Source organism: Engystomops pustulosus, chromosome 6 (genome assembly GCF_040894005.1).
Source record: "Engystomops pustulosus chromosome 6, aEngPut4.maternal, whole genome shotgun sequence".
Taxonomy (NCBI): Eukaryota; Metazoa; Chordata; class Amphibia; order Anura; family Leptodactylidae; genus Engystomops; species Engystomops pustulosus.
The window spans coordinates 65,757,089-65,782,233 of record NC_092416.1 but is presented as its reverse complement, the minus strand read 5'-3'; the positions used below and the strand labels follow the sequence as shown (position 1 = coordinate 65,782,233).

The window sequence follows — 25,145 nt, the reverse complement described above, 5'->3', positions numbered from 1 at the left end:
AGCAAAGGTGAGGGTAAATGGTATCCTATCAGGAGACCTACAGATAAAAAATGGAGTTAGACAAGGTTGTCCACTATCACCCTTAATCTTTGTGCTAGCTCTAGAGCCATTTCTTAGGCGAGTTAGATCAGACCAGAATATTACGGGCATAATATCCCAATTAGGAGAAACTAAGATAGCTGCGTATGCAGATGACTTACTGTTCTTTGTGTCTAAACCTAGGATTTCTATTCCTAATCTTATGCAACAATTAAAAGAATACTCCTGTGTATCCAACTTTAAAATAAACCTTTCTTAATCCGAAGCACTAGCGGTAAATATGTCCCAGGAAGAATCAAAGGGGTTAGAGGATTCATTCCCCTTTAGGTGGCCAAAAGAGGGGTTATCGTATTTAGGAACAAAACTCACATCTAATGTAAAAAAATTATATAAGATGAATTTTCTTCCTCTGATTAATGCCATTAAAACAGATTGTGAAAGGTGGAACAAGGGTAGGTTCTCATGGCTAGGTCGTTGCGCTATATTTAAAATTAACATTTTACCTAGGGTTTTATATTTGTATCAAGCCCTTCCGATCCACCTCCCGGGAACATTTTTTCGGATATTATCATCAATCCAACAAAAATGTATATGGGCGGGTAAAAAATCACGTATTAACCCCTACGGGACTCAGCCTCTTTTGGCCTTAAGGACGCGGCCCCATTTTTCAAATCTGACCTGTGTCACTATAAGTTGTTATAGTGTGAGAACGCTATGAGATATCCAGGGGATTTTGAGATTGTTTTCTCGTGACACATTGTACTTCAAATTAGTTTAAAAATTTGGATGAAATCTTTTGCGTTTAGTTATGAAAAAAACAAAATTTGGCAAAAATTTGGAAAAATTCTTTATTTTCAATGTTCTAAATTCTCTACTTTTGATACAGACAGTCATAGCACCCAAATAAATTCATAACTTACATTTGCCAAATGTCTGCTTTATGTTGGCATGGTTTTTTAAGATTCCACATATTTTACTAGAATGTTATGAGGCTCAGAATTTAGGTATCATTTTTCACATTTTTTGTAAAATCACCAAAACCTGTATTTAGATGGAGCTGCTCAACTTCTAATTGACACTGAGGGGCCTAAATAATAACGAGACTCGTAAATTACCCCATTGTGGAAACTACACACCTCAACGTATGAAAAACCACTTTTAAGAAGTTTGTTAACGCTTTACGTGTTTTATAGGGGTTAAAACAAAATGGAGGTGCAGTCTGCAAATTGTAATATTTTTTCACAATACACCCATTTTGGGTGGAAAATTAAACATTTACAATGGATTAAATGAAAAAAGGCTCCACAAAGTTTGTTACCCAATCTCTCCCGAGTACACGGATACCCCATATGTGGTGGTAACCTGCTGTATCGGCGCACGGCCGGGCATTGAAGGGAAGAAGGCGCCATCCAGATCAGATTTGCTGATTTGTCACATTGTACAGGCTCTAATTTTTTTCTTTTTTTTTAATGTGGACCTATAGAGGCTTATTTCTTTTGCCACATGAGATGCACTTTTCTGGTAAGTAATTTGGGGGAATCTATAGGCTAATTGGTGAGATTTTATTAACTCTTTGTTGGTGGAGGAAATGAAAATCATCACTTTTCAGGAAGATTTTTATGTTTTTTTTTTTTGGCCGTTTACCATACCATAAAAATAGTATATTATTTTTATTCTATGGGTCTCCATGATTGCAAAAAGACCTCATTTATATAGATTTTTTATTTTTTCCCATTTTTACTGAATAAAAAGTAATTTGGCAAAAATGTTGTCAATTTTAGCATCACCGTCTTTCATATGCATAACTTTTTTATTTTTCGCCTCACAAATCTGTTTAATGGCTTATTTTTTGCGAGAAGGATTGTTCTTTTTAGTGGTCTTATTTTAGAGTGCATAACATTTTTTAAATCACTTTTTAGAGCATTTTTTATAGGGTATTAATTGAAAATGATCTTTTTTTCTGGAGCTTTTTTGGGTTTTTTTTTTACGGGGTTCACTTTTCGGATCTAATAATGTATCTCTTTTATTATGCAGATTGTTACGGACGCAGGGATACCAAATAGGTGGGGGTTTTGTGTATTTTATTCAATTGTACTGAATAAAAACCAATTTGGAGAAAATCTTGTTCATTTTAGCATCACCATCTTTTCATATGCATAACTTTTTTATTTTTCGGCTGACAAATCTAGTTAGGGGCTTATTTTTTGCAAAAAGAGTTGTTCTTTTTAGTGGGCTTATTTTGGAGTGCATAACATTTTTAAAATTACTTTTTAGAGCATTTTTTTTATAGGGTATTAATTAAAAAGGATCTTTTTTCGGAACGTTTTTGCTTTTTTTTTCTACGGCGTGTACCTTGCGGGTCCAGTAATGATTCTGTTTTATTATACAGATTGTTACGGACACGGAAATACCAAATATGCGGGGTTTTTTTGTGTTTTTGTGTTTTTTATACTTTATTAAGTGTTTTTATAGGAAAGTGACATTTTAGGGGCTTATATTTAATGCATTTATTTTTTATTTATTTTAATTTATTAGCTTTAGTGTTTTTGACTTTTTTTTACTTATACATACTTGAACTTGAACCAGTGATACTCTGATCACTGGTTCAAGTTCAATACACTGCTCTACAATACTATTTTATTGTAGAGCAGTGTAATCTGTCTGGCATGCTCGCGCATGCTCAGACAGTTTACAGTCAGAGCCGGAAGGGGTCTGGCTGCCATGGAAACCGGGCAGCTCCGGGGCACATGCCAGTCCTTGGAGCTGCCCAGAAGTGGATCGGATCCCCCGGTAAGCGGCACGGGGGATCCGATCCACAGCGCAAAAACCCTTACACGCCGCGGTCATGCTTGACCGCGGCGTGTAAGGAGTTAACACCCGCGATCGGAGCCGGCTCCGATCGCGGGTGTTAGCGCAGGCTGTCAGCTGTACTAGACAGCTGACAGCCGCTGCTTCTGGTACCGGCTCCGTTCGTGAGCCGGTGCCAGAAGCAGGACGTTATAGAACGTCCCCGTGCGCTAAGCATCTAGCCCCGGGGACGTACTATAACGTCCTGGTGCACCTAGGGGTTAAAAAAGATACACTATGTAGACCAAGAGATAAAGGGGGTCTGGCACTCCCCGACCTCAAACTGTACCATAGAGCTACCCACCTGGTCAGGGTAATAGACTGGTGTCAAAATATTAAAAATAAATCATGGGTTGCACTGGAACAGTGTTTTTCAATAGTACCACTGTCCAGTGTACCTTGGATTGAAAAAAAATACATCACTAAATTACTAAAACACCCAATGATAGGGGCAACCTTGAGGGTGTGTTTATCATCTCAGATAAAGGGGAGACTAATTCCTGTACATTCAGTCCTGTACCCGGTATTGAACAATCTGAGATTTCCACTTGGAATAGATGATATAGTTTTTAAAGAATGTACTGACTTTGAAAAATTATGTTCAAATACAAATACATTTTGTATGTCAAGCTGTATAATTTTTTCTTGGACCAGCTCAGGAAACTTTCTAGGTACTTTGTTGTACAGGGCGAATCTTAAATAAAGCACGCCTCCCCCCATCCCCCCCCCCCGTCTCATTGAAATAAATTCAGCACCCATTTAACCCTTTACCGCCCAAGCAACTTTTCACCTTCCTGACACGGCCCATTTTTTCCAATCTGACACGTGTCACTATAAGTGGTTATAGCTTTGGAACGCTTTGATTTTGAAATTGTTTTTCATGTCACCTTCTACTGCATGTTAGTTTAAAAATGTTGGTGGTATGTTTTGCATTTATTTATGAGTAAAACAGATATTTGGTGAACATTTGCAAAAATTCTCAATTTTCTAAATTCAAAATGTTCAACTTTTTCCACACATAGTCATAACAGCAAATACACTTGATAACTAACATTTACCAAATGTTTGCTTTGTGTTGACTTGGTGTTTTATGCATCTTCTCATTTTTTTAGGATGTTATGGAGGTTTGAACTTTAGTTGCTATTTTTCACATTTTCAAAAAAACACAAAATCATAACAATACTCCATATGTGGTGGTAACCTGCTGTATGGGCACACGCCAGGGCATTGAAGGGAAGCCGCACCAATCAGAGCAAATTATGTATTGTCACTTTATAATGGCTACACAATCTTTTATTTTTTTGCCAATTTGGACATATGAGGGCTTATTTTCAGTAAGATTAGATGCACTTTACAAATACTTTATTTTAGTGGGTCCTTAACTTATTGATGAGATTTTATTAACTCCAGAATGTAAGGTGAAAAGAAATTCATTAATTTTGGTTTCCGGTTTTAAATTTTTGGGCGGGTTTTTTTGATATTTTTACAATTTTAATGAAGAAAAACTAATATAGAAACAAACTAATTTGTTTTCATATTGCCATATTTTCGGAGACATAACTTTAATATTTCTTGGTTGACGGAGCTGGTAAAGGGTTTATTTTTTCAGTGGTACCATTTTGGCACATATAACTTTTTTGATCACTTTTTGGAACATTTTTGCAAATGGATTTTATGAAAAATTTACATATTTACATGTGTAAAGCAAGTTTTTTGGGTTTTGTTTTTACAGCGTTCACCGAGCAGATCCAATAATGTGTCTAGCATTGTACAGATTGTTACGGACGCGGCGATACCAAATACGAGGGTTTTTTTGGGGATTTTGTGTTTTTTTGTACTTTATGAAATGTGTATATGGAATGTTGGTGTTGAGGGGACTTGAACTTTTATTTAATTAATGAATTTTACTAAAAATAATTTAAGTGTTTTTTTCTTTTACAGGTTGGCTTGAACAAGTGAAACTCTGGACGCTTTTTAAAGCTCTTCTTTACCTAACACAGTGTAATACAGATGTGCGGCTCCAAAAAGACATGTGGCTCCAAAAAGGCACAACAAAGCCCAGGAACACTGGCAGACCCCAGAGCTGCCATTGAAAACCCTTACATGCCGCAGTCATGCATGACCATGGCGTATACAGGGTTAACACCCCCGATTAGAGAAATATCTCTCCCCTTTGATTACAATTTTCAAACTATAACATTTGCCTGCCATAAATTATTATGACAGCAAAGTAAATTACAGCACCAGAACAAATATTAGTACATAAATAGAGCATGTGGAGCATGATGAGAAAATGGCGCTCAATATATAACTAGAACTGAGCTTTGTACAAAACACAGCACCAGAATCTCTACACATACTCTATATATAGAATCCCAAATTATTTTTCATATTGTGTTATGAACAGACAAAGTTTGAGGTGTTTGGATCACACAGAAAATCATTTTTGAGAGGCAGAGCAATTGAAAAGATGCTGGAAGACACTTAACGCCATCTGTCAAACATGGAGGTAATGTGATGGTCTGGGGTTACTTTGGTGCTGGTAAAGTGGGAGATTTGTACAAGGTCAAAGAGATTTTGAATAAGGAAGGCTATCACTCCATTTTGCAATGTCATGTCATGCACTCTGGACAGCACTTGATTGGAGTCAATTTCATTCTACAACAGGACATGGATGCATAGCATCTACAAATTATGCATGAACTATTTAGGGAAGAAGCAGGCAGATAGTATTCTATCTGTAATGGAGTGGCCCAGTCGCCAGATCTCAACCCCATTGAGCTGTTGTGGGAGCAGCATGACCGTATGGTACACAAAAAGTGCCATCAAGCCAATCCAACTTGCGGGGCTTCTTGAAGCATGGGGAGAAATTTCTCCAGATTACGTCAGCAAATTGACAGCTAGAATGCCAAAGGTCTCCAATGCTGTAATCGTAGCGAAGGTAACATTTTTTGATGAAAGCAAATTTTGAAGGAAAAGATTAATGTTTCAATTAAAAAAAAAAATTAAAACCCTGTCAATACCTGGACTATATTTTATATTTATATAACCCAGAAGCACCGTGGCAGTATACAGTGGAGATGGAGGCCGGGAGTCCCTCAGAGTCACTTGCACAGATGGACCGCAGCATGTTGCTTTGCCTAACTAGTAACAGAAGAATAATCAACATTTGGCATAGGCATGACTTTTGTCTCTCCACCCTCTTGGACCCTTGCTATGGGTCAAAAATGGGTGACTTTTTTCAAGCTGCCGAGAGGGAGGAACAACTGGCGTACTATAGAGAAATACTGAAAAGACAGTTGGCCGCAGTTGACCAACCACCATTGTCCATCCTCTGTCAAGTCTGACTGGGGGATTCCTGGCAGTCATCACCCATATACTACGGCCACAGCTGCTGTGGGGAGATGGGCAGGTAGGAGCAGTAGCAAATCCATCGGCAGCAGCTTAATTCTGGAGTCCTTAATTAGCAGCTTCCTTCACCCGCCTTTTGAGGAGGGTAGCTGCCACCAGCAACAGCAGGACATGAAGAAGACCCTGCATCAGCAGGTTGTGGCCTACTTGGATAGCACTTTACCAACCCAGGTAGAGGATCCCCTGGAATACTGGGCAGCCAAACTTGATGCGTGGCCTCAACTTGCAGAGTTTGCAGTAGAGAAGCTGTCCTGCCCGACCAGTATTGTGGCATCAGAGTGGGTGTTCAGTGTGGCGGGGGCCATCGTTACCCGAAGGAGAGCCCAATTGTCCACCCACTTGTGGAGAGACTGACCTTTGTCAAGATGAATCAGGCATGGATTGGCTAGGATTTAAACACACCAATGCCTTATGGCCTTATGCATCAGATTAGATCAGCCATGACGCCTCACCCAAACGTTGAGAAGTGAGTCGGGATTCTAACTACCTGCCTTAACCACTATTCTGATGCTGCAACCCGCCTGATGCCACAGATCTGCTGCCACATATCTGTTGCTCCATCTGCCTTCCACCATCTTTACTAGGGACTGGAATTGTCGCCCACCACCATACTCTGTCATTGTGCCACTCTGTGGCCTACAATGTTGCTGCCAGTTAAACAATTTGTCATTGTGCCACTCTCTGACCTTCTATTGGTGCCTCTGCCACAAGCTGTGGCCTACCGTGTTGTGCCATTCTCTGACCTTCTGCTGCTGCCGCAAGCCACGCATTCTATCATTGTGCCACTCTGTGGCTTACCATGTTGCCGCCTACTCCACTCTGTCATTGTGCAACCCTGTGGGCTCCTGCTGCTGCCGCCACACTTTATCATTGTGCCACTCTGTGGCTTACCATATTGCTACCACCTTCACACTGTGCGATTGTGCCACTCTCTGACCTCCTGCTGCCGCAAGCTCCACACTCTAGCATTGTGCCACTCTGTGGCCTCCAATGTTGCTCCCAGCACCAGAAATGGTCAATGTGCCATTCTCTGACTTCATGCTTGCTGCTGGTGCCATCTTTGCAGGTTTTTTGGGGCAAAGACATTATATTTTCAGGAAAACTGTAATGTATGATGCATGTGGTGTATCTATTCTTCAAATTCAAATTTAATTGGACCATTTCAACTTTAAATTCATTTCCACCTTCGTCATTGTGCCACAATGTGACCAACCATTTTGCTGCCAGCTAAAGATTTTGTCATCATGCCAATCTAAGCAGCAGCTGAAGTCTGGAGTCCTTAATGAGCAGCTTCCTTCACCCGCCTGGTGAGGAGGGTAGCCGCCACCAGCAGCAACAGGACATGAAGCAGACCCTGCATCAGCAGGTGGTGGCCTACTTGGACAGCACTTTACCACCCCACGTAAAGGATCACCTGGACTACTGGGCAGCCAACCATAATGTGTGGCCGCAACTTGTAGAGTTTGCAGTAGAGAAGCTGTCCTGCCTGGCCAGTAGTATGGCATCAGAGTGGGTGTTCAGTGTGGAGGGGGCTATCATTACCCCAAGGAGAACCCGCTTGTCCACCTGAATTGTGGAAAGACTGACTTTTGTCAAGATGAATAAGATGTGGATCGGCCAGGATTTAAACACATCAATGCCATATGCATCAGATTAGATCAGCCATGATTATTAAGAAATAATTCTGGATTCTAACTACCTGCCTCAGCCACTATTCTGATGCTGCCACCCGCCTGATGCCACACATCTGCTGCCAGTTGCTCCATCTGCCTTCCACCATTATTACCAGGGATTGGAATTGTTACCCACCTCCACATTCTGTCATTGTGCCACTCTGTGGCCTACCATGTTGCTGCCTGCTAAAGAATTTGTCACTGTGCCACTCTCTGACCTTCTGCTGCTGCCGCCAGCTCCGCACGCTGTCATTGTGACACTTTCTGACCTCCTGCTGCTGCTGCAGCTGCCACATGCTGCACGCTCTATCACTGTGGCTTACATTGTTGCTGCCACCTCCACTCTGTCATTGTGCCACTCTGTGGCCTACTATTTTCCGGCCAGCTCCACACTCTGTCATTGTGCCACTCTGTGACTCACCATGTTGCCGCCACCTCCACTCTGTCATTGTGCCACTCTGTGGGCTCCCGCTGCTGTTGCCTCCTCCTCCGCGCTCTACCATTGTGCCACTCTGCGGCTTACCATGTTGCCGCCACCTCCACTTTGTCATTGTGCCACTTTGTCACCTACCATGTTACCGCCAGCTCCACACTCTGTCATTGTGCCACGCTCTGACCTCCTGCTGCTTCCACAAGCTCCATGCCCTGTCAGTGTGCCACTCTGTGGCTTACCTTACTGCTGCCACCTCCACTCTGTCATTGTGCTACTCTGTGGGCTCCTGCTGCTGCTGCTGCCACCTCCACACTCTATCGTTGCGCCACTCTGTGGCTTACCATGTTTCCGCCAGCTCCACACTCTGTCAATGTGCCACTCTCTGACCTCCTGCTGCTGAACGCAAGCTCCACGCTCTATCATTGTGTCACTCTATGGCTTACCATGTCGCTGCCACCTCCACTCTATCATTGTGCCACTCTGTACCATTTTGCTGCCAGCTCCACACTCTGTCATTGTGCCACTCACTGACATCCTGCTGCTGTTGCTGCTGCTAGCTACACTCTTCATCATTGTGCCACTCTTTGGCTTACCATGTTACCGCCACCTCCACTCTGTCATTGTACCACTTTGTGGCTTACCATGTTTCTTCCACCTCCACACTCTGTCATTGTGCCACAATGTGGCCTCCCAAGTTGCTGCCAGCTCCAGAATTTGTCATTGTGCAACTCTCTGACCTCATGCTTCAGCTGGTTCCACCTTTGCAGTTCTTTTTTGGCAAAGACATCATATTTTCAAGAAAACTGTAATGTATGATGCATGTGGGGTCTCTAATCTTCAAACCCAAATTTAAATGGATTTGACCTCATGTGGCAGTTGCCACCTCCACACTCCGTCATTGTGCCACTCTGTGGCCTACCAGGTTGCTGCCACCTCCACACTGTCATTGTGCCAATCTGTGGCCTACCAGATTGTTGCCACCTCCACACTCTGTCATTGTGCCACTCTGTGGCCTCCTGCTGCCGCCACCTCCACACTCTCTCATTGTGCCACTCTGTGGCCTACCAGGTTGCTGCCAACTCTATCAAAATGACTGAAAAAATATGGAATTCATTAATAATGTTAACTTAAAGCTAAAAAATTAAATTGAAAATTAAAAACATATTTACTATAAATTACTAAAAATACTTTTTTCCACTTTTTTACCCCAAATGAAAATATAAATTAAAAAAAAAAATGTTTAAACTTTTATTACGTTTTAACTAGCTCTAGTGTCCTGAAAAAAAACACAAAAAATTTTTAAATTTAAAAAAGTTTTAAATCGCTTAAAAAGTTTTAAATTTGCTAAAAATACCCAGTGACTAGAGCCTTTTCAAACCGTGTCACTAATAGGTTAATACTGAATGAAAACAAATAAGTATAGATAGCAACATTTGGGAGATATGCTTTGGGTTCATTTATGAAAACATTGAAAATTGAGTCAAAAAGTGGGGAAAATGGGACTTTTTAAACACTTTTAATTGATATATTTCAAATAGTCACACCATCCAAACGACTCAATAACTGTGAACATATATTTGCTTTATGTTCACACTACTTTTTAACATTCTGTTTACGGCTAGTATAAGACTTAACTTTAGAAGCTATTTTTAACATTTGCTCAAAAATCTGCACCATAAAAACTTTTTGAGGTGAAACTTGTCCCCTACAGTTTGTTACACATTTATTCATGGGTGTTCCTTATCCCAACAAAATGCGATAAACTGCTGAATGGGCACATGAATACAGAAGGGCAGTACCATGGGGCTTCAAAAAAGCAGATTTAGCTTGAATAGATGCCAGGATGCAGCCCATGGAGTCACAGAACTATGATAACCCTCAAAAAGAGTCCCTATCTTGCAAACCATGCAAACTTCCTTTATTTAAACGGTTAAGGACCAGGCCCATGTCGGTTTTTTCATGTCCATTTTTCACTCCCCACCTTCAAAAATCTATAACTTTTTTATTTTTACACGTAAAGAGCTGTGTGACGGCTTGTTTTCTGCGCAACAAATTGCCATTCATATTGATGGTATTAAATATTCCATGCCATGTACTCGGAAGCAGGAAAAAAATTCCAAATGCAGTGAAAATGGTGAAAAAACGCTTTTGCGCCATTTTCTTGTGGGCTTGGATATTACGTTTTTCACTGAGCGCCCCAAATGACATTTATTCTTTGGGTCGGTACGATTAAGGGGATACCAAATTTGTATAGGTTTTATAATGTTTTCATACATTTACAAAAATTAAAACCTCCTATACAAAAATTATTTTTTTGATTTTGCCAACTTCTGGGGCTAATAACTTTTTTATACTTTGGTGTACAGAGCTTTGGGTGGTGTCATTTTTTGCAAAATTTGATAATATTTTCAATTATATCATTTTTAGGACTGTACGACCTTTTGATCACTTTTTATAGATTTTTTTTATATTTTTCAAAATGGAAAAAAAGTGCCATTTTCGACTTTGGGCACTATTTTCCGTTACAGGGATAAACGCATTGAAAAACCGTTATCATATTTTGACAGATCAGGCATTTTCTGACGCGTCGATACCTAATGTGTTTATGATTTTTACTTTTTATTTATATTTATGTCAGTTCTAGGGAAAGGGAGGTGATTTGAAATCTTTTTTTTATTTTTATTTTTACTATTTTTCAGACTCCCAACCCTAGGTTGTCTGATCGATTCTATCATATACTGCCATACTACAGTATGGCAGTATATGGGGATTTTCCTCCTCATTCATTACAATGTGCTATCAGCACATTGTAATGAAGGGGTTAAAACGAAATAGCCTCGGGTCCTCGGAAGACCCGAGGCTACCATGGAGACGGATCGCCGCCCCCCCGATGACGTCACGGGGAGCGGCGATCCCAGGTAAGGTGGCGGCGCCCATGCGCCGCTATCATTTTGAGGCTGCCGGCAACCATCGCTGTGAAAACACCCGCGATCGGTGCTAGCACCGATCGCGGGTGTTACCGGTAAGCCTTTGCTGCAATATGCAGCAAAGACTTACCGGCTATGGAGAGGGCTCAGCCCGTGAGCCCTCTCCATGCAGCGTAACCCGACCGCCGCTGTGAATACACGGCCGGCGGTCGCGAAGTGGTTAAAAGGAATTTAATGGAGAAATTACATCCAAAAGTCTTGGTATAAGCAAAACATTAAAATTATAATTATTTTACCAAATTATTATATGGGATTCCCCCATTAGAAGCAAACTGAACGATATCTACTTTGTGCTGCTTGCCCTTTTCTTTCCAAAGTGCTGGCATTTTCTGCTATAAAAGTGGGTGGAGACTAATATCTGCCTATCTATGCCCTCAAGCTTAGGCAGGTTAGCTTGCCCACAGATTCCATGATGCCCTATGTTCTTTCTCAAAGTAATTTAGCATTCAATCTATTAAGTTTCCCACATGTAAATCCAATGAACACTGTACAGTGCACATGCAAGATGCATATGGTCAGGGCCGGATTATAGGCGGGGCCCCCACCATCTTGCCCCCCCTAGGGGCCCCCACCAGATCGCACCTCCCACGCCACCCGTCTGAGATGCCCGCCACTCCCAGACTCAGGTGACTGACTCCCCGCTCATCTCCCTGCACGACAGAGATGCCCCCGTCACAAGTGACACCGCCTCCACCTCCCAGGCCGCCCCTTCAGCACAGGTGACACCGCCTCCACCTCCAAGGCCTCCCCCCTCGGCACAAGTTACCGCCTCCCGCCCGCCCATCCCCAGCCATGCGTGGCCGACCAACCAACCCCCGCCGGCCCGCCTGAACAAGAAAACCCGCTTGATTGCCCCGCCCAGCCCCCCCCCCACTTGAACAAGCACCTGGCGCCCCCCCTCCCCGTCCGAACAAGCGACACCCCACCTCCGCCCCCCCCGCTTGAAGAAGCACCGCCAACCCCCTCCCAGCCGAACAACAAACAAAAGACCCCCCACCCGCCTGAACACCCACCTGAAGCCACGGCCGGTCACCCTAAAAGGTAAGTATATCTATATGTATTTATCTGTGTGTATATATGTATATACAGTGTATATATGTATATAATGGGGCAGATTTACTTACCCGGTCCATTCGCGATCCAGCGGCGCGTTCTCTGCGGTGGATTCGGGTCAGGCCGGGATTCACTAAGGTAGTACCTCCGCCGTCCACCAGGTGGCGCTGCTGCGCTGAAAAGCATCTGAACGCACTGGAATTCACCGAGCCGGACCAAGTGAAGGTAAGCGTGTCCCAAGCGACACATTTTTTGTTTTAAATGCGGCGGTTTTTTCCGAATCCGTTGGGTTTTCGCTCAGCTACGACCCCCCGTAGCGTGCATGCCGGCGCCGATGCGCCACAATCCGATCGCGTGCGCCAAAATCCCGGGGCAATACAGGGAAAATCGGCGCAAAACGGAAATATTCGGGTAACACGACGGGAAAACGCGAATTGGGCCCTTAGTGCAAACATGTGCAATCAGTTTGAAAACTGGTGCAGAGCCATTAATAAATGTGGACCAATATGTTGCCAATTTTGCAGGATGGATTCTGAATTAGGGAAAATCTTATTTGTTTTTGCATCACCATCTTTTCGGAGGCATAACATTATTCAACAGATCTGATTAAGGGCTTGATTTTTGATGGATGATTTGCTCCTTTCATTGGAACCATTTTGGCACACATATGACTTTTTGAACACTTTTTATATTGTTACGAAGCAATGTGATGAAAACCATAACTATTTTTTATCTTTATGGGGTTCATTATGTGAGGTGAATAGCATTTATATCAGATTATGGGTGTTATAGCAGGGTGTCAGTTTTAAGTTAAAGCTGACACATTCCTTAATACAACAGCATTTTGCAGGAAGTTACTTTCAGCTGTGCCATTCTATTGCAGCACATATCATTAACCTCTTAGCGACATGTGACATACTACTATGTCACATGCCGGCTGTGGGTGTATGGAGAGCACTCATATTGCAGCAATCACCCACCAGTAACACCCGTGGTTGCTTTCTGGCACCGATCGGGGGTGTTAACCCTGTAAATGCCTCTGGAAAAGCTGCCATCTTAGATTCAATTGCCACCCTTCCTGTGAGGTCATCGGGGGATGGGGATTGGTTGCCATGACAGAATCGGGTCTTACAAAGTCTTTTTCTAATGAATGATGAGGAAAATCTCCATATACTGCCATATTTTTTTTTTGTACAGAAGGTTTTAATTTCTGTAAATGTATGAAAACATTATAAAACATATACAAATTTGTTAACCCTGTGATCGCAATGAACCAGAGAATAAGGTAGACACGCAACTTGAAAGCCGTAAAATCCAAGCCCACGAGAAAATGGTACAATTGCTGTCTTTACCATTTTCACTGCTCTCTACATGAAAAAATAAAAAGTGACACATTTTTGAAGGTGGGGTGTAAAAAATGGAAACTCAAAAATGAAAAATGGGCCTTGGCGTTGAGGGGTTAATATATTGTTTAAATTAAAGATATATAACTCCTTCTAGTAGTGGCTGCTTTTTGTCAGTTAGTTCAAAGGCAAAACAACTTTTCTACAATTGACTATGTAAGCTGCTTATCAGTTTTTCTCTATAATTTTAAATTGTAAATTTAGCATTTTTATTCCAAAATCGACTTCTCTATATGAAAATAATAATTGTAAATAAGAACATATAAGATTTCTCCTGTATTTTTCTACCACAATCTACTTCTCTTTATGAGCTGCAATGAATATGACATACTTATAGTCAACAAGATCACTCTCAACTGTTCTCCTACATACATTGCAATGATCAATTTTGCAGCCTTCTCCAACTAGAACTCCCCTGACAAATTCCTCATCGTATGTGAGAAAATAAAACTTCTCTTTGTAAATTTTGAAATATGTTGCTCCTAAAGACCCAACTAATATGAGTTGTCCTCCAGGTTTTAGCAATTTTGAGAACTTCCTGAGGTTTCTGACATAATCATCTTTGTCTTTGCTGATAGCTTCCAGGAGCCAAGCGCTGATGATACAATCTGCTGGTGGTAAATCTATTGGTTCTGTCATATTCTCTTTCTTAATGTCACATTTCACAACATGTTGCAGCGCGGATCTCACTTCACATTGTTTGTGCTGAAGCTCATCACTGTAAGAAACAGAAAAAAATAACAAAAAATTAAGATATTTAAAATATTCATGTGAGAGGAAAAGTAAAGATTACTGACCAAAAAAATGTAATCATTTCTGTACCTTAAATTTAGCCAAAATGACTAATAGTACATAAATCATATGCTACAAATTTATGACATTTTCTTCATATCTCTTGTACATCAGCAAAAGCAAATAGTTCACCTGTTTCCTTCTATGTCTACATGAAGTTGTGCAGCATGACACCAGTCGAATGCTCCTGTACGTCTGTCCACCCATCTCTTCAGTTCCATGATGCATCTGTCTTTGACCTTCAGTACTATAGTGTGTTTGAAAAATTCAGAGGCTGAATACAAATGATGAATAAAGGAACCAAGGCTGATATCTCTCAATACATCTCCTTTAATGTCACCTGGAAAGGAAAGTCAAACATTGTAATAAGAATATTATGTAAAATGACTTGTGAGATAAGTAATGTGAGTGCTTTTGTGTACCAAAAAAATCTAAAGTATGCTAATTCATTAACATGACAAATCAAAACTGTTTAAAATTCAGACAAATATTTAATGATCCATAATCAAATATAAAAAGCTGAGTGTGTGTATGTGTATATGTGTCCGTATATCCACTACAGCAATCTGCACCGTCATTTTCACAATAACCAAATTTCTCATAGCCGCTTCCTGTGACTCAGAGAATGTCATAGACAAGGTTTTGAATTGAAATGTTTACCCTGTGCTTTCCAAAATACACTAATCACCCACCAAATACATGAGCCATTGTCTGCAGGCTGCTATGTCAGTAACCAACCACAGCCCAGCTTCCATTTTACCACATTATAATGAGCTCTGAGCTTTGATTGGTTACTATAGGCAATGAGTATATGACACTACATATGTAAGGTAATATGGATAAAGACAGAGGGGGAGAGAAATAGAGAAATACAGATAGAGACAGGAACAGAGAGACACATAGAGATGGAGGGAGAGCTTGCAGTTTGCAGCTCCAGCATCATTTAGGGTGCTGTCATAGTATAGTTTTTAGTTCAAGCTAAATCTTTAAGGTACAGTCTCTGTATACTTTTCAGTTCCTGCATCATCCAGTTGACTTCTCAGTATAATTTTTCAGTTCAATCAAGAATTCTGCAGTTCCAGCGTTATCCAACAATATTTGAAAGGCATAGTCGTTGTACAGTTTGTAGTCCCAGCATCATCTAGTGTTAAGTTGAATTCAAGTCTTGCATTAATCTCCCTTGTAGGGTGTTCTTTGGTTCAGAACGCTAAAATTACACTGGTAGGTCAAGCCTGCTAAATCTGGCTTTATTTTTTTTATCAGCAGACTTGACCTACAACACCATTTTAGCGTTCTGAACCAAAGAACGCCCTATACCGGAGATTGATATATGACTGGGAAATGTTTTTCCAACACTGGGGAAGAAAACAGCACCACAAACGCGGCAGCAGTAAAAGGCCCATCATAGAAACGACATTAGGAGTTGTGCCCTACATGCACAACCTCTTCAGGTTAGTAGTTCATTGCACTTTTAATTTGTGTTATCAAAAGGGTAATACACTATAGGAGCGCCCCTTGTCTTCTATATTCTTTCCGATTTCCAGTTTTGGACCTATTTGTTTCATAGTTACTTTACACTACCACTTTTACAAGTATTCACACCTGTCTTCACTTTTATGCTCTGTCCTCCTTCACTGGGACTCATGGCTCAGGCCTGTGAATCTCACCCAAGATGGTGCCTGACCAACTGTGACACAAAAAATGCAGCCTGCTTGTTACTGCACACTACATCTTCATCTCATATTCCAGCCAAGCAGTGGCTGAGACCAGACTAACATGGAAAAAGCCCTACATTATCAGCCCCCAGCTCAAATAAATACTGGAATGTTCATACCACAGTTTCATCAAAAGTCTGTATAAAAGGAAATTTGGTTAGAAAGAAGCAACCCTAAAGGAAATTTGGGGTGTGGGAGTTTGGGGACCAAAGGCTATAGGTAAAACTATTTTTAACATGCAAAATAGAGTTTGTTGCTTACATAATCTTATACCCATGCCATTTTTTTTTTCATATTGGAGAAATGATAAGGAGATTATTTGTGAGATTTGGGAACATGTTCAATAAATAAAGACTGGTGACAGAGTACTGAGCATGTGAGGAAGTGCCTCAATGAGGATCCAAAAGTCTTAAGGTTTGCTGCTTTAGAACACGTCCCACCATTGGAATAGGTTGGTTATTATCAGCTTTTATTACTCCAACAGGAAGCAAGATGGATCTCATGTGAGTGAGAGAACTTTATGACATGACAAGGTTAAAGTCATGCATATAACTAGATATAATATTTTATACAGTTTTATTGTTTACTTAGTGACTTTTGTTTGTACATAGTGTACTTTGCTTTACTTTGTAGCATAAATTCAATCCCACTACTTGTAGATGAACATGGGCGCAGTACTTATTGCCCTGCTATTTCAATATTAATTAGCTGTTCCATTTTTGCAAGGTCCCTTGTCCAGTCTAGGTAGTACCGGACCACCAACACAGCCAATTTTGGGCAGTACTAGTAGTGGTGTGCTTAACAGAGCACTGTATGTTGGAAATGGCTTGGGCATGTGCAGTGTGTCTGCGTGGTGCCGCCTTATGGAGCAGATGCTCTGTCTTCTTAGTTTACAGGAGAGGACTACAAGTGTGAGGCTGATTGCACCGTAAGATATTAGACTTTTGACTGCCAGTTTGTATTATGCTCTAGTATGTGAATAAGGGGTGGACATTATGCATAGTGGATAGAAGTGTTGGCGATATGTACCAACATGCTATTTGATATACCCCTTGCTGCCGAGGCCCTTTTTCATTTTCGCATTTCCATATTTCACTGGCCACCTTCGAACATCTATATCCAAATGCAGTGAAATTGTTGAAAAAACGCATTTGCGTCGTACACTTGGCTTTTAAGGCCTTCACTATGCACCCCAAATGACATGTCTACTTTATTCTTTGGGCCAGTGCGGTCACAGGGATACCAAATTTGTATAGTTATGTTTTCATACATTTACAAAAATTAAAACCTCCTGTACAATTTTTTTTTCATTACTTTCTTTATTTTCCATCATTTTCTGGCACTAATAACTTTTTCATACTTAAGTGTATGGAGCAGTGGGTGGTATCATTTCTTTGTGATTTTTGATGATGTTTTCAATGCTTCTATTTTTGGACTCTGCAGCCTGTTGATCACTTTTTATTGAATTTTTTTATATTTTTCCAAAATGGCCAAAAAGTGCCATTTTCGACTTCGAGCACTATTTTCCATTACGGGGTTAAATGCAGTGAAAAACCATTATTATATTTTGATAGATCAGGAATTTTGGGATCCGGCAATACCTAATTTGTTTATGATTTTTACTGTTAATTTATATGACTTCTAGAGAAAGGGGGTGATTTGAATTTTTAGGGTTTTTTAATATACTTTTAAAAAACTTATTTAAAGTATTTTTTACAATTTTTCAGACGCCCTAGTTTACTTCAACCCTAGGTTGTCTGACTGATCCGACCATATACTGTCATATTACAGTATGGCAGTATATGGGGATTTAACTCCTCATTCATTACAACCAGAAAGCCTTGGGTCTTCAGAAGACCCACGATTGTCATGGCTACCGTTTGCCGCCCCCGATGACGTCACCGGGAGCGACTATCTTCACCAAGATGGCGGCGCCCATGCGGATTGCACCAGATAAGAAGACAGAAATTAGTGAAGGAGGTATTTATGTTTACATTTTTACTCTTGTTGATGGTTGTTTCCCTTTTTATTTTTTTTTGGTGGCAACTACTTGAAATTGTTGCATAAGGTTCCTCCAAAACTTGCATCTAGAGGGGGATAGTAGAACAGATAAATTCCCAAGGTGTCGAGTACCGTTGTATTGGTGAAATTAAAAATAAATGGTGTGATTTCAGGTGGAGGCTCAAAAGCAAGCTGGCCAAAAAGAAGAGGTTAGCTCTCAACACTGGTGGAAGAAAGAAATTGTCAAAACCCTTGATGATGATCAAGTTGATGAGGTTGGAATTTTTGACTTGTATCAGGTTGATGGAGATATGCTTTTTAGGCTATGTGTATAAATTTAGAGAGAACATGACAAGTGAATTTTTGGGGGGATAGAATCTAAACTATTAAATCTTTTCCTATTTTGTTGCACAGAGAATGCTGCCCCCCCCACCTCAAATCAGGAGGTTGAACCAGGACTGATGATATCAGAATCCCTACAGCTGCAACTAATGACAACGCTTTAAGTGGGGAAGAAGTGAGTCCTCTTCCCCCTCCTGAAAACCAAACCATAAATGCTAATATTTTCTAGCATGGTCCCATGTGGCACTTATATCTAAAAACCTGGTGAAATTGAAGAATATTTGTGACACAATTACCAATGCTGCCACTATTCTTTCCCACACACATCATCTGGGAAATCAGTCTCAGGTTGAATAAATAAGGCTAAAGATTCCTTCTGAGGATTGCTATATCTTGGATCTCACACAAAACCCTCCAAAATTAGGGGCAAACCCTCCAAAATCCTTTACACCGTGAGAATTCAAATTGGAACATACATGACTCTTTGCACTTTTGATTCAGATGGAGAGAGTGCACTTGATCTGAGAACAGTTATTGAGGGCACTTCCAATACATCTACTTTCCTCCTTCAGATCAAGCTGGAAATTAATGTTCTATTTGTATTGTCTGACCTGACCTTTGCAAAAGTTCACTTTGTTGTTTAGTTCTTGATTCCACTTTCCAATATCCACCCTTTCTCTCCTATTTCTCTCTGCTTAAATGTTTATTTGTCAACTCCTTTATGAAGTTATTTGGCGTTTGTTTTGCATATACCTTTCCCTTGTTAATATAGCATTGCAATGAACCATTCTTTCAGTTCGCCAGGAAGTGGCGCATATAAATAGCGTGTGCATGCATAAATTAAAATTGTAACAACACAAACCTATCTGGGTCATAGGATGAGAAGAAGACCAGGAGTAGACCACCATCACTGCCACATATGAGTACAACAAAGTACTTAAAAAACACAACCAAAGCCCACAAAACCATGCAAAAGTAACACAAATCAGGTTTAAGAGGCATCAAAAAAATGTCAAGGGGGAGAACACTGATAAAACAAAAATACTTTTACATAGATCTACCCATTTCAATGGACTACAGAGGCATAATTCAGATAGCAGGATCACAGCAGATCCTAAACAACATGGCCACATCTTCTGGTAAATATATTAATAACGGATGCAGGAAAACCAGGACCATCGTACAATAAGGCGAAATTCCCACTACCGTTCAAAACTCTGATACTTACATCTGTAGAAAAAAAGGTAAATAATGGAGGATTAACAAATCAGTTTTAAATCCCAATAACATCAATGTACATTTTCAAGCAGGAAGGTGAATGCATGAGTTTTAGAAAGTTAAAAACAAATGGATAATGGATACCTTCCTAATGGAACATAATGATGCATACATTCTAAATAGATGTGAATGGGATATTTAAATGTTACTTAATCCATTGTTCTTTTCGTTAATTTATACCTGGGTAAGAAACAGAGATTTTAATGGTAGTGGGAACATAGCCTTAGAAATATAGCACGCAAACCAATTAAAAAATATCTATGACTTTTACACATGCGAACCAGGGCACCAATGCCAGGGAAGGTTCCTTTCTTTTAAACGTAAAGAACTTATTAACATTATTACTTTCGTTGATGAGTAGGGCTATGAGCTGCTCCATGATTTGGGGAGTTATAAGAAGAAGAAGAGCATCATGGAGCAGTTCTGAGCCCCTCTGAACGCAAAGTACAGTAAATTCTATTTTTTCCAGGAGATATAGAAGCAGTTTGGTGACATAAAAGAAAGGCAAAAGAAGATCCTCCAAAATGTCAGAAAAATAAACCATATGGCCAAAGGGGAGAAAATTAAACTTTGTAGAAAATAGAGGGCAAGGTAAAAGCAAACAGAAATGGGCAACTCCACACCACCAAACCAAAAACAAACTGGATTAGTTATGTGGAGGAGAACCAAGAACCAATAGTCACCCTAGTGCTGGAGCCTGTGTCTGACCCAGCAGCTGAAACCAGCCACCAGAGGAAGAAGAAGCAACAGTACAGGAAGGACAGCAGCTGACCGATCAGCAGCTTATCATTCATGCAATGTTGTTGCTCAATACAAAAATGGCCCTGCTGTTGGCCAAAGTAGAGCTCTCCAATACCATCTTTTGAGTCCTTTACTTGGCATTGTTATAATGTTTTTGCCCGAGTTTGGTTGTTTATTTATTTTTTTAAGACAAAAAACATAAGAAAATACTATGTTCAAGAAATTACCATTCAAGCAACAAAACTGAATAAAAACTAATTAAAAGAATACAACAAAAACCAAAAATAAAAATAGGGGTACAAATACACAAAACCAGCATTAGTACAAAGTTTGCACACATTTGCACCAGTCCATTTGTGGTGCACAAAGTAGCGTGCAACATAATTGTGTCATAAATTGCAAACTCCAACAATGCACCACCACAAACCTTTTAGGTGCAGATTTCTCTGCCCAGGCAGACAGTGCAACACAAAACTGGCACAGACATTGTATAAATACATGTGCAAGCAGTTTTCACATTCTTTTTAGTGCACAGTCAGACAGAAAACTGGTGCAAACACTTTCTGCTCATGTAACTTTCAACAAGGCTTGAGACAAAGATTTAAACTAAATGTGTTAATAATTGGTGCTGTAAAGATAAAAAATACAAAAGTATAAAAAAGAAAACATTTAATAATAGGAAAACACATACCAGATTTAAAGGTTTTTATAAAATTTTGAATGGGGAACTTCAAGAAATCCTCTTCAAAGACCATCTCCTGGTTGCAGGAGAAATAATGCTCCAGCATTTGTCTGGAATCACATTCATGTATATGATAGATTTTATGTGCACTGGAATCCATCTTGTTGTATTATTTTGCAGGTAGACTGCCTTCCTCTTTAATGGTGCTCAAGTATTACACATTATAAGTATAACACCTAAGTTATTTATTTTAGTGACAATCATCTGTCACATAGAAAACTATTTGCATAGTTAGTCATGTGTTATTGCTTAATCATACTGGAAATTAACCCCTTAAGGATCAAGGGGTTTCAAATCCATCTTGTGTCACTATAAGTGATTATAACCTTCAAATGCTTTAACAAATCCAGGTAATTTTGAGATTGTTTTCTCGTCACATATTGTTCTTCAAATTTGTGGACATATTTTGAGTTTAATTATGAAAAAAATGGAAATTTGGAAAAAGTTTTGAAAAATTAGCAATTTTCAAAGTTCTAAATTCCTTACTTTTCAGAAAGATAGTAATACCACCCAAATAACTTCATAACTACCAATTCAAAAACGTCTGCTTTATGTTGGCATAGTGGTTTATGCATCCTCTCATTTTTCTATGATGTTATAGGGTTTAGAATTTAGGGTGCTGAAATAATTTAAATAGTTAATTGATGAGATTCTCTTAACTCTTTCTTGGTGGGGATAAGAAAATCATCTGTAAAAAAAGGTAAAGAATTGAGGGTTAACATATCAGTTTTAAATCCCATTAACATCAATTTTCAAACATCCATTTTGTTCTCTTTAGGCAGAAAGGTGAATGCATGACTTTTACGAAGTTAAAATCACATGGATAACGGATACCTTCCTAACGGAACATAACGATACAAATTTTAAATGGATGTGAATGGGATATTTAACTGCTATATTAATCCAAAGTTCTTTTGTTTTATTTATATCTGGGTAAGAAACAGAGAATTTAATGGTAGTGGGAACATAGCCTTAAAAATATAGCACACAAACCAATAAAAAATATTGATGCCTTTAACACATGTGAACCAGGGCACCGATACCAGAGGAGGTTCCTTCCTTTTGACCGTAAAGAGCTCATCAACATCATCAGTTTCGTCAATGAGTACGGCTATGAGCTGCTCCATGATTTGGGGAGTTATAAGAAGGAGATGAAGATCATGGAGCAGTTCTGAGCCCCTGTGTACGCCAAGTACAGTAAATTCTATTTTGTCCGGGAGGTCTAGAAGCCGCTTGGTGACATAAAATTAAGGCAAAAGAAGATCCTCCAAAATGTCAGAAAAATAAAACACATGGCCAAAGGGGAGAAATGTAAGCAACGTAGAAAACTTGTTTTCCAAAAATAGAAAAATCAAAACCAAAATATGTCTCTTTTATGAGATTATTGATTTGGAGGAGCACCAAAAACAAATGGTGACCCTGCTGCTGGAGCCTGTGCCTGACCCAGCAGCTGAAACCCAACCACCAGAGGAAGAAGAAGCTTATCCTTCATGTGATACTGTTGCTTAATACAAAAATGGCCCTGCTGTTGGCCAAAGTCGATCTCTCCAATGCCATCTTTTAAGTTATTTACTTAGCATTGTTATATTGTTTCTTCCCAAGTCGGTTTTTTTTTTTTTTTAAATAAGACAAAAAACAAAAGAAAATACTATGTTCAAGTAGTTAACATTCAAGCAACAAAACATAAAAAACATTTAAAAAATAAAACGATGTTCAAGTAGTTGTCATTCAAGCAACAAAACAAAAAAAATAATTATTTTTGTGTAAAATAAAATAAAAATGGTATGATATCAAATATTGTCATTCTTGTTTACAATGCACAAAAAAGTTAAACCAAAAAAACAGGGGCAAAAATAAAAAAAAAAAGCATTAGAACAAAGTTTGCACACATTTGCACCAGTCCATTTGTGGTGCACTTTGACAACGTAGCGTGCAAGATAATTGTGTCATAAATGTGTTGCAAACTCCAACAATGCACCACCACAAACCTTTTAGGTGCAGATTTCTCTGCCCAGGCAGACAGTGCAGCCGCAACACAAAGCTGTGTGCAAACAGTTTTCACATTCTTTTTAGTGCAAAGTCAGAAAACTGGTGCAAACACTTTCTGCTTATATAACTTTCACCAAAGCTGGAGACAAAGATTTAAACTAAATTTGTTAATAATTGGTGCTGTAAAGATAAAATACAAAAGTATAAAAAAAGAAAACATTTACTAATAGGAAAACACATACCAGATTTAAAGGTGTCTATAAAATTTTGAATGGGGAACTTCAAGAAATCCTCTTCAAAGACCATCCCCTGGTTGCAGGACAAATAATCTTCCAGCATTTTTCTGGAATCAAGTCCATGTATATGATAGATCTTATAGGCGCTGGAATCCATCTTCTTCTATTATTTTGAAGGTAGACTGCCTCCCTTTATACTGGTGCTCAAGGTCTTTATATAACTATTACACATTAGTTATTTGTATTAGTTTCACTTTATGAGTTGTTCTATTTGCATAGTAAGTTATTATTTAATCATACTGGGAATTAACCCGTAAAGGATCAAGCCACTTCTTTCAGGCTTTTAGAACAAGCCCTATTTTTCAAATCTGTCTTGTGTCACTATAAGTGGTAATAACTTTCAAATGTTTTAACATATCCAAGTAATTTTGAGATTGTTTTCTAATCACACACTGTACTTCAAATTAGTGGAAAAAATTGGATGACATATTTTACATTTAATTTGTTTACAGGGGTTAAAACATAATAGAGATAGAATTTAAATTTGTAATTTTTTGGAGAATACATTCATTTTGGCCCAAAAATTCACAATTGATTAAATGATGAAAAGCTCCAAAAAGTTTAATACTAGAGATGAGCGAGCACTAAAATGCTCAAGTGCTCATTATTCGAGTCAAACTTTTTCCGATGCTCGAGTGCTCGTTTTGAATAATGAACCCCATTAAAGTCAATGGGAGACTCGAGTATTTTTCAATGAGACCAAGGCTCTGCACAGGGAAGCTTGGCCAAACACCTGGAAACCTCAGAAAATGATGGAAACACCACGGAAATGGACAAGTAATGGCAGGGGCAGCATGCATGGATGCATGCATCTAATCGCGCTATTATGCCAAAATTATGGGCAACAGCATGGCCATGACACTAATGTGAACAAAAAACCGTATTAGATTACGCCACACGTGACGTACAGTACGCTTCACCGGCAGAGAGAATGTGGATTGGGATTTCTGTAGACTAGCTTGCTAAACAGTAGCAGGCAGACTAAGCTAGATGAAATTGCATTTGCACCACTGACAGCACACAACAGGATTTATTGCTGTGACTTTCACTTTCACTTTTGAAAAAAAAAAAAAGCAAGCAAATTAAAAAAACTAAAATAACGCTATTGTAGCCCTAACAAGGGATGTCGGGTTCTTGTAGAATCACTCCTGCCTAACATTAGTCTAATAGAACACCCTAACGCTTTCCCTGACCAGCAGCAGCTCTCTCCCTAGCGGCATCCAGACAGAGAATGATACGAGCAGCGCAGGCAGGGGCTAGTCTATTCCAGGGTCACCTGATCTGGCCAGCCAACCACTGCTATCGACGTGTAAGGGTACCACGTCATGCTGGGTGGAGTGCAGAGTCTCCTGGCTTGTGATTGGCTCTGTTTCTGGCCGCCAAAAATCAAAACGGCAGGAGAT

At 39.7% G+C, this 25,145-nt stretch overlaps 1 protein-coding gene across 2 annotated transcripts; it reads right to left on the bottom strand.

Moving 5' to 3' along the window:
- Positions 1-12,398: 12,398 nt before the first annotated feature.
- On the bottom strand, positions 12,399-23,833 carry LOC140065743 (indolethylamine N-methyltransferase-like). Of its 2 annotated transcripts, none has more exons than XM_072113318.1 (3): positions 23,689-23,833; positions 14,771-14,978; positions 12,399-14,564 (listed from the first exon to the last, which is right to left on the bottom strand). In XM_072113318.1, the coding sequence occupies exons 1-3, from the start codon at positions 23,783-23,785 to the stop codon at positions 14,141-14,143; spliced, it is 729 nt and encodes a 242-aa protein (XP_071969419.1). In that variant the 5' UTR covers positions 23,786-23,833; the 3' UTR covers positions 12,399-14,140. The 2 variants fall into 2 exon arrangements, with proteins under 2 accessions (XP_071969419.1, XP_071969418.1); XM_072113317.1 differs by lacking the exon at positions 23,689-23,833 and adding an exon at positions 21,407-21,590.
- Positions 23,834-25,145: the final 1,312 nt, after the last annotated feature.